Source organism: Aethalodelphis obliquidens, unplaced genomic scaffold (genome assembly GCF_003676395.1).
Source record: "Aethalodelphis obliquidens isolate GAN/ISIS:26980383/991018 unplaced genomic scaffold, ASM367639v1 scaffold13, whole genome shotgun sequence".
NCBI lineage: Eukaryota > Metazoa > Chordata > Mammalia > Artiodactyla > Delphinidae > Aethalodelphis > Aethalodelphis obliquidens.
This window is the reverse complement of record NW_020837957.1, coordinates 22,722,770-22,735,706: the sequence shown is the minus strand read 5'-3', so window position 1 is coordinate 22,735,706 and position 12,937 is coordinate 22,722,770. Positions and strand designations below refer to the sequence as shown.

Genomic DNA, 12,937 nt, shown 5'->3' with positions numbered 1-12,937 from the left:
TGTGAAGGTGTTAGGAGGTGAGGCCTTTGGGAGTGATTATTAGATCATGAGGGTGGGGCCTTCATAAATGGAATGAGTGCCCTTATAAAAAGACCCCAGAGAGTTTCCTTCTTTCTGTCATGTGAGGACACAGTGAGAAGATGGCTGTCTATGAACCAGGAAGTGGGCCTTCACAGAAACCAATTTGGCTGGTGCCTTGATCTTGGACTTCCAGTCCCCAGAACTGTGAGAAAGTTCTGTTGTGTATAAGCCTCCCAGTGTATGCTATTTTGTTATAGTAACCCAAATCGACTAAGACATCAAACCAGCAAATAAATCTTTCCTATTCTTCAGTTTGTGTTATCCAGGCATGCCTGCCACTCTTTTTTCCTATAGATAATTCTCCTGTCTACAGCAATGATTGAAACCCTGGGGCCAGGGAGGGAAGAAGGAGCAAAAAGGATCATAGAACCTCCTCACCAGCTTGGGTGGTCCTTTCTCTTTCATTTTATTCCTGATTCTCCATGTTTATCTTCAAATCTTAGCTCATGAAAATCCTCATTGTCAGCATCAAATCCTTTATAAGTTTATCTCTACCTTTCTAAATCTTGTATTTTCTTCAATGTTCAGCTAAAAACTGACTTCTCCCCAATAGAAATTTTCCAGATTAACTCCCCTCCCCAAGTACACTTTTCTTTCTGAATTCTTTTAAGATCTGGGAACCCAGGAAATGTTTGCTGAGTTGACTCAGGCTGTGGCTTATTATGCATTTTTTGGATCTTGGAACATAGGAAGGGAGGGGAACAGTCTAAGCTGAAAGTGCTAAGGAAAAGTTTCTGCCTACTCATGGAATTTAGAAGTGCTGGTGAAGTCATATATTTGTGCAGAGATTATCAGCACCTCAGAGTTACCAGGAAAAAAAGCCATTTTTATAAAGTTTTATAAAGTGTTTTATAAAGTGTGTTTTATAGAGTGTGTGGCTCCACTTCCTGCTAGTTATTCAGAGGATAATAAAATCTATTTAGATTTAAATGGGGGTAAAAGTGAAAACATCATTTGAAAGGCACTGCTGTACGTTAAAATCAAAAACAAAAAATTAAGAATTGGATAGTTAGCCCTTGACCTACTCATTTTTCTCACCACAGTTTCTTTCTCAGATCTCATCCACTAAATGCCAATCTCCAAACCTATGACGCTGGCTTCACTGTGAAACTCTAGTCATCCTTTTTCCGCCATAGGCTGGGTCTTTCCACCAGCATAGTCCACTTTCCTCACAATCACTTGCCTAAATCCAGACTTGTGGATTTCCCCTTTAAACTGGTCCCTTCTATTTCTGCCCAAAACCTGGTGTGTTACTTAATGCTGCCCACACACACACTCCTTGCCTTTCACTCTGAAGCAGTTCTGACCTCTGTTTCATACTTTTTCCCCTCTGGAATATCTCTCATTACTTAGAGTTGTTAGGATTAAATAAGATAACATTTGAAAAGCAAATAGCACAGCACTTGGCACGTAGAAAATTCTCTTGTTCTTGTTACTCTCTTTCTTGTCCTTCCCATCTCACTGCCTTCGATCTTACTCAAGTCTCATGGCCTCATACCTGGACTTCTAGTTATTCTCCTGATATCCAGTTTCTCCCTCATTGATCTGAGGGAGTCAGATTATCCTCACAGCCAGATTTAGCTTCTGAAAACCCTGCTTGGATGGTTTCACTCCTATGTTTACAAACCTTAAGTTGTGACTTGCTAATTTGGGCATTTGAGGCTCTCCATCACCTACCCCATGTGCATTTCAGCATTTTCTCCCACTATTCACTTCCCATAGTTTTTCTGCACCATCAGTGGGGTCTACTGTGCCCATCTCTCAAATATGCCCTGGATTCTTCTGCTGCCATGGTTTTATTCATACTTTTCTCACTCTCTCTCCCTTTTTTCCATTTATCAAAATTATATTCAACCCTAAGATCCTCTTCTTTGTGAGGCCTTTTCTGACCACCTTTAGCTCAAAATGCTCTCCCTCTTCACTGAATTCTTATACTATGCCCTGTCTGGGCCACTAATCTGGCGCTTAACCCTTTCTGGCTCACTTTGTCCCTCATCTTTTCATGGGCACGTGGCCTATCTCCTCATCCCAATAGTAAGTCCTTGGCAGGTTTCAGTTTCTCTGAGTCCCTTTTAGCATTAAGCACAGAATACTGTAAATAGTGCTGTCCATTGTCTATTTCTTGATTGGTCAAACTTACCTCGTGATCCATAGACAGCTGTTAAGTCATCATTTAGTAGAAAGTCAAGTGTGAAATGAATGTATTTTCCCTCTTTTCCACACCCTCTGTATTGCAAGGTATATGGATCATCTCCATGTGCCCCATACCAGTCAGTCACTATGACATTTGCCTAAATTAAAAGAAATGCCTTGTAATACTCTACATCGTGACTGTAATGTTGGTGACATAAATATCTACATTTGTTAAAACACTTTGAAGTGTACATTTAAGATATGTGTCCATTTTTCTATATGGATTGTATCCCAATTTTAAAACAGATTTAAAAAAATATGCCTTTAGATGGAGTTTAAAATGCATTCACAACTAAATATCAACAAAACTATCTGTCACTTTCAAAAGCGTATATATTTTAAAAGCTTATCAAATTTCCATGGAGCTTCATTACTTTCATTTGACCTTCCCATTTTCCAGATTAAAATTTTCTCAAAAGTCAACACTGTAAAATTCTGACATTATAAATCACGATAAAAAGTAATTTAAAAGTGTGAAGAAATTTTAAGAGCATTTACACATCATTCAGAGCTGTACTGTAAAATGTCATAGCCTTTTGTGAACAACTTTCTGTGGGTTCTTTCATCAGTGCAAGACAATAGGATATGTTTCTTTTAAGCCTTGTCCTTTTATTCCCATAACCAATCAGATCAGCAAAACAATTATTCTATTGAAGTTATATTTCATACTGTACCCTTACCATTTCAATTACTATTTATAAAACACAATATTTTAAGTCAGAAGCTAAAGTAAATATCTTTTCAAATAACCATCTAGAGAACACAGTTTTATATACAACATTGTTCCTTTTATTTTGAGGAATAAAGATAATATGTTGTCTCAAGACTTGCCCTTAGAAGTTAAGTATGTTGTTAATTTTTTTTAAAGTTGATTATGGAACAATAGATCTAATATGATCTTATAAATATATATGTAACAATCACTATATGTACTACATGTGTACTGGTGTGTGTGTGGGGGGGTGTACACACCGCTGAGGAATAGTGGAAGGTAATATTTTCTTTTTATTGTCCATATTTCTACATTGTCTTTTTGCAACAAGCATGAATTATTTTTATAATAATTAGCATTTTTTTTTAGAAAGATAAGAATTCAAGCCAAGGACTTTGCAAGGCAACACCTGTGAAAAGGGCTACAGGCATCATGCCCTTGAATAGTCTTCACTTGGACAAAACCTCATTTCTATGTCTGGAAAGTTGTCCTGAAACAAAAAGGAAAGAGTACACTGTATGGGATAGAATACTCAGGCTGTTTGGGGTTATATACTACCTTACAGACCATAGTAATACAGCTTTCATGTACTTTTTTCCTACCCCTCCCCCCCTCCCCTGCGTCCCACCTACATTAGACTGTAGAGCCACAAGGAGAGGAACTATCTTGCTTTTCCTTGTGTCCTGTGCCATGCCTAGCATGGTTCCTGTATGTAATGATCATTTGCTAAGTGTTTGCTTGATTGACATTATGAGGTTAAAAGAGTTGGTATCTAGCAGATATATGAACCGCCTTCAGTGACTCTTTCCTTTAATCTTTCTGTTCAGTCATTTGTTTTTGTTTTTTTTTTTTTTGCAGTACACGAGCCTCTCACTGTTGTGGCCTCTCCTGTTGTGGAGCACAGGCTCCAGACGTGCAGGCTCAGCGGCCATGGCTCATGGGCCCAGCCGCTCCGCGACATGTGGGATCTTCCCAGACCGAGGCACGAACCCGTGTCCCCTGCATCGGCAGGCGGACTCTCAACCACTGCGCCACCAGGGAAGCCCTGTTCAGTCATTTTTGCTTTAGTTATTTATTTCTCTCTTCTTCATTAGGATGAGGAGTAGCACCTGGGTTTGGTGTTGGTTATCTCCAAGACTTTTTGTCCCACTAAAGGCCAGATTGATTAATGACAACTATGTAAGGTGGCTAGAGACAGTATAGCTTAGAGCAAAGAGCATAGGTTTTGGAATCAAACAGGCATGAATTCAAATTGCTCTTTAATTTACCAGCTGTTTGACTTGGGATAAAATCCTTACCATATTTGAGCCTCAGTTTCCTAATTTGTGATAACAGCAACTAATTTTAGGTGTCTGAGAATTAAGCAATATATACAGAATGCCTAGCATTTAGTTGAAGTTTAATAAACAATAGCTCTGTTCCCAGTTTATCGCAGTTCATCTATCACTCCTATCTCCAAGCCCAATCATCAAATGCTTTCACCTGGTCATAAATCAGATCATTTTAAGGACCCCTTTAACTTCTTCAGGACACTGGCGTGCCTTTGAGATTGCTATATCATTCAATAACTTCAAAGGAGATCTAAGAATTAAAACAATCTTAGGAAAATTCATACCAAGTGACACAAATAAGGAAAAGGGGAAACTACCACAGTCTCAGCCCTTCTATCGGAGCTGTAATTACAGATCTTGAACCCACTCCATTGCTGAAGCCCTGAGCTATATTCTCAATGCCTCTGCTCCTGCCCTTTCTGGTAGCTGCTAGGACTCTTGATCACAGTAATTTCAAACAGTCATTTGCCAAATTTATTTAACATTTATTTATAGCGTGCATACCAGTATGTGCCAGACATTATCATGGATGCTTAATTATAAGCTACAGCTTATGAGAGTCCTTTGAAGGTTCTTTTTTTGGTTGGAAAAAAAAAAGGTAGCCATGCCTCTCTTCCCTGCTTTCTGCCTTGCTTCTTATCAACATACTCCTCAAAAACATTGTCCTGGACTTGGGCTAATGTGAAATTCTGCTAATTTGCACTCTTGCAGGACAAGAAAGTCATATTTTTATATGCATGGGTGGCTTAGGTTTCTGTCTGTACATGTATGTTTACTGTCTCTGACAGGGTGGGAAATGAGGATAGTCATAATTGAAATTATTTCCTTTACAGCTCATACTCAGTGGAATAAAACTAGTTCTTGGTCCTTAACCAAAAATTTCAGAAAGGACTCTGTAAGTTACATAGTAAAGAGATTTCTGAGAGGCCGCTTGGGCAATGGCATTTTGCTTATTTTTTACTCCATAATTTTCACTCATTTATTACATTTCCATACATTTTGCACATAACAATCTTTTCAATAATATTGTTTGTGTATTAATATTAATTTGTTTTTGTCTAAGTTCTCACTTTTAAAGTTTGAACACATTATATTTTTTTCTTGAGTTAAGCACATTTAATGAAATCTTGAATTACCTTTTCATATGATTCTTGTTTTACTTTGCTGTAATTATTAGCTTTCCACGTGGCAGGTATTAAAATCTTTATATTTCTGAAAAACACTCTTCTCTTGGTAGCATTGAATAGGTAATAAGAAGCTTCAGTTATCATTTCCTGCAACCAAATAAAAGAAAAGCTTATTTTATCACTTGTAACTTCTTAATGTTTTAGTTTTCTGGTTATACTTGAACAAGCAGTAATAACAATAATGAAGGAGCCCATTTCTTTTAGAGACAGTATTAGATTTTTGGGAAAACCTAGGAGCAAAATAAATAAACTTCAAATGGTTATCTGGAAGAGATTTTAGGACACTAATTGTGCGTCTGGGTTTGCCTATATAATTTTCCAAATTTTGTGAAAGACTTCTAAGCTTTTACCGAACAAATCCTTTTCACGGCACGCCTTTCCAAGACCACACCTTATGACAATACTGATTTCACTAAAGCAATACCAAAGGGAGACTCAAGTAATGGAGCTATGGGCCTGCCTTACCATATCAAGGTGAAAATAGTCAACTGCTTTACAGAACATTCAGGTGAAAAGAAAGAATGTTGCTCTTTGGCACTCCGTTCAAACTCTCACTCTTTCTGTCTGAGAATTCCGATCCTCAGGATGGAATCCAACAACATAATTTTAATAGACACAATCATGCTTATTCATCAGTCAAACATCTGGTCTTTGTTGCCACAATGGATTATTTTTTAAGTTGCTACCCCCAAAACAGCCATGTAGTTAAACACAAAAGCTAAAATTAGTAGTAACCAGCAACAACAAATAAAAGAGGGCTAGATCAACAGTCTGTGAGCTGAGACTACACAGAATTAGGTGAACAAACTGGCTTGGCTGTTAATTGTAATTTTTGTTGCTATTTTTGAGAAACATCACTTTCCTTACTGCTCAAATACAAACCAGGCAACTCCTTAAAGAAGGCTACAGGTCTGCTCGAATAGGATAATTGTTTTGACTTCATACTTGCCACTCACCTTAATGTTTGGGATGAGTTTCTGATCCTCGGATACCTGAGGATTGATTGCAACAAGTAATCCATTATACCCATTTTCTTGAAGCTGCACTCCGGCTCCCAGGAATAGGAGTTCCGGACCTAGGACCACCAGGAGAGTCACAAACTTCAGGCTGCAAACAGGACCTGCACTGTCCCCGTGCGTCATGTTGCAGAAAACCGTCTGCTTTACTCACGCTGGTCCTGCTGGGCACATTGTGCTAAGTTGTCAATGGCGGAGCAGGTAGTTTCTTCCTGAACTTGGAAGGGCTTAGAGCTTGTGATGAAGGAGGTGCCTTCTTTGCAAAATCTGGGGTGGATCTTTCGGAGACCTGTCTCTACAAGTCTTTTTTCTCTGGGCGATGCCACACTTGCATGTTCTGTGGCTGAGCTTCCTCCTGAATCATGGTTTGGCAAGAAATCTTCCACCCCTTACTCATTTTATGTCTTCTCAAATGGAAATAAGACAAAAGGAGCTTAAAAGAGGGAAGCCTGGCTGGCTGGGCTGAAAATCAGAGAATCTGGGTTTTTCCATCCACTTGCAGTAGAAGTACAGAAATCTAGAAATCCTTGACAACCTCCTCCATCATTCAGAGCAATTCCTTCCCTACTGCACTTGTCATTTTTTGTTTGATGTCAGATTCCTTTGTCTGCTTATTTTGAAGATTTGGAAATCCATCCTGCAGCCCTGTCCCTGGGGCCTTGCATTAGGTAGTCTGGGAGAGCTCTCAGCTGATGGCTGGTGGGGGGAAGGTATCAGATATCCCCCAGAGAGGGCCAAGTGCCAGGAACTTGGATGTCTGTGCAGACCACAGAGGCCTTTCCTTCTGTCCTTGCTGCCTTTTCTCTCTTGATCAAGGAAAAGGATGAATTTCTCTTTCAGCACCTCTCTCCTGAGAGCAAGGCTATGCCTCCATCAATCTTCCACTTCCAGGCTTCCCTGGTGGTGCAGGGCCTACCAGTGCAGGGGACACGTGTTCGATCCCTGGTCTGGGAAGATCCCACATGCCACGGACAGCTAAGTCCATGCGCCACAACTACTGAGCCTGCACTCTAGAGCCCATGAGTCACAACTACTGAAGCCCGCGTGCCTAGAGTCCGTGCTCCACAACAATAGAAGCCTGTGCACCGAAAAGAAGAGTAGCCCTCGCTCGCCACAACTAGAGAAAGCCCGCATGCAGCAACAAAGACCCAACGCAGCCAAAGATTAAAAAAAAAAAACCTTCCATTTCTGCAGTAACTATCACAGGATCTGGAATATAGCAGGCCTCACACATATTTTATGAGTGATTAATAATATTACCCAATAATTTTATAATGCTTTAGAGCTTACAAATGAACCCACCTAAATGTCAATTCCCAGATACAGGTATAATTTTTTTATTTCTATTTTTCAATGAAGACACTGAGTCTCAGAAAGATTATGAAAATTAGCCAGTGGGGAAAGGCGCTAACTTTTATTGTGTGCTGGGCTTTATCCTTCCTATCTTATGGGTGACAAAACTAAGGCTCAGAAAATCTAAGTAACTTATTCAAGGCTGTGTGAGTATTGTCATAGGGCTAGAATGAAACCAACTGATTCCAAGCTCCATTGTTTTTCAATGTATCGTGTCTCTCATGTTCTCAAGAAACTAGAAATGAAGTGTTAAGAGCTGAAATGTTGAGGGATATTGAAGGGAATTTTTCTCTTACTGTCCTTCTGTTTGGAACCTTTTCTCCCACTGCTTCTCACCTGTTTTCCTTCAAATTCCTGTTCTGTCCTGGAAGCCTGAGCTGAGCTCCCTACCTAGCTCAAATCCCGTCTTTCATGCTTTCAGTGCATCAGATACCTCTCCTTTGAAGCATGATCATGCCTACAATGTCACATTCATGTTGTGTAATTGGTTGTCTCCTTCACGCTGAAGGGCTGATGCGAGAAGGACCCTGTCTGTTTTTATCACTACCTCCTCAGCACCTAGATCAGTAAACACTCAATAAATATTTGTTGAATGAATGAATGAACAGAATCAGAGAAGTAAATTAAAGCAGATTCCGAAGAAGCCCTGGATTATAGTGTGAAAATGATCTCCCTAACTTTGAAAGTATCAGTTCTAGAAGGTATCGCTTCTGCTCTGGAGCAGTTTCCCTCTTGATCCCTCTTGAAGGAAGTTGCTTGGGTTTTGGTTGTTCCCCTGGGGGTGTTGGAGAATAGAATATCGCTGGTCACCACGTGACTGCCAGAGTTGCTCATGCTACAGCTCAGAGGTCAATTTAGCTGTCTTGTCTTCTCGGGCTGATTCCCAGCCGTGGGTTTTTTCCCCTCGCTCACGCTGTGTCTACAGAGTGGAAGCTCCAAGGCGTGGCAACTCCAAAGGCTTTGCCTGGAACTGTGACTCACTGGACAGAACAATGCACTTTATTTTCAGCTTTCCTTGGCAGTTTATTTTCTTACACTAATCTCTTGTGCTTTTAAGAAAAACATTCCCATCAGCAAAGCAATATACTAAAAAATTAAACTCATAAGCCACACCAGGAGAGTAGCTTTTCACCACAATCAGGGATGTTTCTTCTTGCCACCGTGCATACTTATATAAGTTAACTGGCTGAGGGGGCCACTGAGGACTGACTTCCAGCTCTCTCTCTACTTGTTCTTGTCAACAGTTACAATGGCTCCCTTAGAATGTGGGGTAGAGAGTGCATGCAGCTTTATAAAGAACAGCCATAAATGAATAATCTTGTCCAACTTCACTTGGGTTAAAACCTGAACAGGCACAGTCGGGCTTTGCTCACCCTGGGCTGAGAGTCCAGGCATGACATCCATTCCTGTCTATCTACTTTTTGGTTCCTTGGTTCTGGAACCTAATCCCTGGGTCTGGCCACTTGGCTGGCTCCTGTCTTTACAGATTCCCAGTCACTGACCCATTTTTTCACTATGTCTTGGGAGTCATATTCACTCCTGAAAGCCCTTTCCTACCACCTCTGTTCTGACCTACCCTGAGAACCCTTTCTGCTCTCAGTAACCAGGCCTGGGGTCAGGCTAGCTGAGGATCTCTTCTTCCTGCCTTCTCTTCTGATCAGGCTGACCCTACAGGAGACAAAACTAAAAAGCTGGCAAAAACTGACTTAACTCAATAACTTAAAGGCATTCCTGAGCAGAATGTCCACTTCTGATAAAGTGTGAGACTTTGTCAAAAAACCCACCTTATCCTTTCGCTCAAAAAAACTCACTGCTTCTGCCTATAGATTTTATGATATTTGAGAAATGAAACATACGTAAAGTGAAGAAATATGGGAATACAATGTTCAAGCATTTATTTCAATATTATATAAATTCTAGGAATCTGGTCTGTTTTTATCTGCTTTCAAGAAAATAAGAGTTATTCAATTTCAGTAACTGAAGAATCTAAAGCACATCTTTGTTCATTGTCTGAATCTGCAGTTCAACCTGAACCCAGAAGGCCTATTTTTTTTTTCATGGAGTCTGTAGGTTGAGACCCAAAATCAAAGTGAGTTAAACATGCAGTTGGTGTCAGAGAATCAGGAGATTTGACATCTTGAGGAGTCCAAGAAAGTTTTGGATTATTTTCTTTCAGGCTTTTGTTTCAACTCATCAGCAAACCCATTTAGAAGAGGAAAGTATAATCCAGTGTGTGGCTTGGCTGCAAAGCTGATCAGCCACTTTCGTTTTGCAATGTTTATGAAATAAATCAAAACAGAAGGTGAAAAAAATTGTAGACTAAGAATTTGAATAAAACATGGAGCTTGCTAAGGACCCAGATGGCACATTTTATACCTCCCTTATCCCGTTTTCTTTATAGTTATACTCATTTTCAAGGCAAAGGAGTGAAGTGGATGGTGCAGATAGGGTCTGGGAAGTAATTTGTGTTTGGTGAGTCACCACCATGCCAAAGCATTGAGCGCTTACACTTCGTTTCTAGTTTCTTGAATTCTCCCTCTGCAGTCTTTCACCTCCGGGATTTTGCTAATAAGCCTTCTCCCCACCCTCATGGTGGCAATAACAAAGATGACTTTGTGCACCAGAGAAACCTCCAAAATTTGACAAAATGATTGGAAACAAGAACTACTTTTAATGATAAGCCAATAAAGAAAATGTGAGAAAGTTATGGAATATTTCTCATTTGCAAAAAATTCTATAAAATTGCATTCTATAAAATATTGTTCTATCCATTATGAACCAGATAGTGTATAGTATCATGGTATGTATAAGGTATTATCATTATTACTATCATTATTTTTCCAGAGAAGAAAAAAAGAGAAAGCAGAAATGTAGGGGAAATGTTGTAAAGAGATGAAAATAACCAGAGAGACTCAGAGAACAAGAAACAGAAGTATTAGTATAAAATCTTGACTCTGTTTCCCTTTCTGTTTTCTTCCTGCTCTGATTCTGTCCTCAGTACCTCTCTGAGGCCCAGGGCTCTGCCAGATTCCCTGGCTTCCTCCATTCCCACAAACAGGGGGCAGCAGGTTTTTTGGTTTTCCTTCTCTCCTTATGCAGCTTCTACTAGTCCATTTAACCCCGCCAGCCCTGCAAAGAACAGGAAGCAACTCCAATTAGATCTGGCAATTGGGGTGATTAGGGCTCCCCCTTCTGTTTTTGGGGTGTAGGTACATGGGGCTCTGAATTCCCAGACAAAACTCTCAGCAAACAGAATTAGCCTGCAGGGACCTCCTTCTAGACTACAGCAAAAGCTACTTAGAGTAGTGCTTTTCAAACTTAAATATCTCTAAGAATCACCTGTTCAAATGCAGATTCCAACTCTAGAGGTCAAGGTAAGGCCCATATTCTGCACTCTTATCAAGCTCCCATGTGATGCTGAGGCTGCTGGTCTTTGAGCCCCCGCTTGGAGCATTCTTTATATCAAGAGTTCTGGGGGAATATCCACGGATTTACTTCATGATTACAGCCTTCACACTAGAAAAAGGCAGTCTATGTAGTCCTTAAATATATTTTAAAATTTTCTTTTGGGAAAGGCCTGTGTTTTCTTCAGAACTCAGGAAAAAAAATATTGCATTAATTATGGATTTTACAGTGACACCATTGTTTATTCTTTGGAAAGAAACAACTACAGAGTACAGAGTTAAAAATAACAACACCAATAAGTGGGTTTTAGATTCTCAAAAGCCATAATCATCTCTCTATTATTAAAGCCCTTGCCTCAAATTCAGTCTGTTTTCTTTTTGATCATTAGGTGAGTCTTGATAAGATTGTTTTAATGACCTCCGATAGATATCTAGCCTCAAGCAGTAACTCCCAAGAAGATACCTTATTTAAACAAGGAACTGCTTCCTTAACTTTTATTTCTCTTTTTTCCCTTGCTCATTTATTCATTTATTCACTCAAAAATAAGATTGTATCAAATATATCTTAATAAGCCTGTTGAAAACATAAACTGTGTTTCTACTAGATGTCAGGCACTGTTCTAAGTGCTGGATGTAAAATGAATGAAATGGACCAAGTCCCTGTCTGCAGGGAGTTTACACTAGGGGAGAGAGAGAGACAACAAACAAATATAATGGGATACCTAGTGAAAGTGTTATGAAGAATAAGAAATCAGGTAAAGGGGAAGAGGCAATGAGAGAGGTTTGTTATTTTGTATCAGGTGGTTGGGCAAAGCGTCACAGGTAATATTGTTAGGAGTGACGGAAGGAACCATTCGATCACTTGAGAGAGAAGTAGTGCAGGCCGACAGATGGGCAAGTGGGAAGGTCCTGAGGCTAGAGGGTGCTTGGAGTGAAATGAACACAGGAGAGAGCAGTGAGAGATGCCGTGAACTGGAGGGAGCTGTGTCTAGAGCACAGATCACATAAGGCTTGCAACTGTAAAATTTAAGAAACAGAAACCTCAATTAAATAAAGTTTGGAGACCAGAAGGGGGAGCTCTCATGTCCTGAGATGATAGCTGAGCCCAACAGGAAAAAGAAAGACTGCTCTTCTTTTTATGAGGACTCAGCCAATGAAAAGCCATGGATTCTGGGTTTACTCTAACTTTCCCAACTTCCCTTTCCTCTCTACAAAGTCTCTCCTTCCCTTACTGTGGGGGACTTGCACGTGACTCACCATGGTTGGAGATCCCAAGTTGTAATTCTCTGCCCATCCCAAATCAACCCATCTTTTTTGGAGAAACACCTGGTAGTCTATTTGGTCAACCAGAGCTCATGGGAAAACTGGAGTTTACCCATGAAAGGGGAAATCAGTGGTGGATGTGGAGGAGTGATGTGATCTGACTTTCACATGTTTTGTGAGGAGGCCAAAGGTGGAAGCAGCGGCCAGCAAGGGGGTTATTGCTGAATGCAGGTGAAATGGACAGAGCCCAGACAACAATTTCGGTTGTCTTCTTTTAGCCTTCCTTCAGCTTTCTAGGAGTCTCCTTTTCACCCGCCATTGAATATTTTTGCTATGAAGGTAAAATAAAAGCCCTTCAGCTTATAAGCTTATCAAGAGAGGAATCAAGGAATACTTA

General features: G+C 40.1%; 1 protein-coding gene across 2 annotated transcripts in view; it reads right to left on the bottom strand.

Moving 5' to 3' along the window:
* Positions 1-6,749, bottom strand: part of CLCA2 (chloride channel accessory 2) — a 37,614-nt gene extending 30,865 nt beyond the window's left edge. For both annotated transcript variants that reach the window (XM_027114239.1, XM_027114240.1), the window contains exons 1-3: positions 6,461-6,749; positions 5,454-5,591; positions 2,222-2,372 (exon numbers count right to left, since the gene is read on the bottom strand). In XM_027114239.1, the coding sequence (XP_026970040.1) occupies positions 2,222-2,372; positions 5,454-5,591; positions 6,461-6,646 (475 nt within the window). In that variant the 5' untranslated portion in view covers positions 6,647-6,749. The remainder of the gene's footprint in view (positions 1-2,221; positions 2,373-5,453; positions 5,592-6,460) is intronic.
* Positions 6,750-12,937: the final 6,188 nt, after the last annotated feature.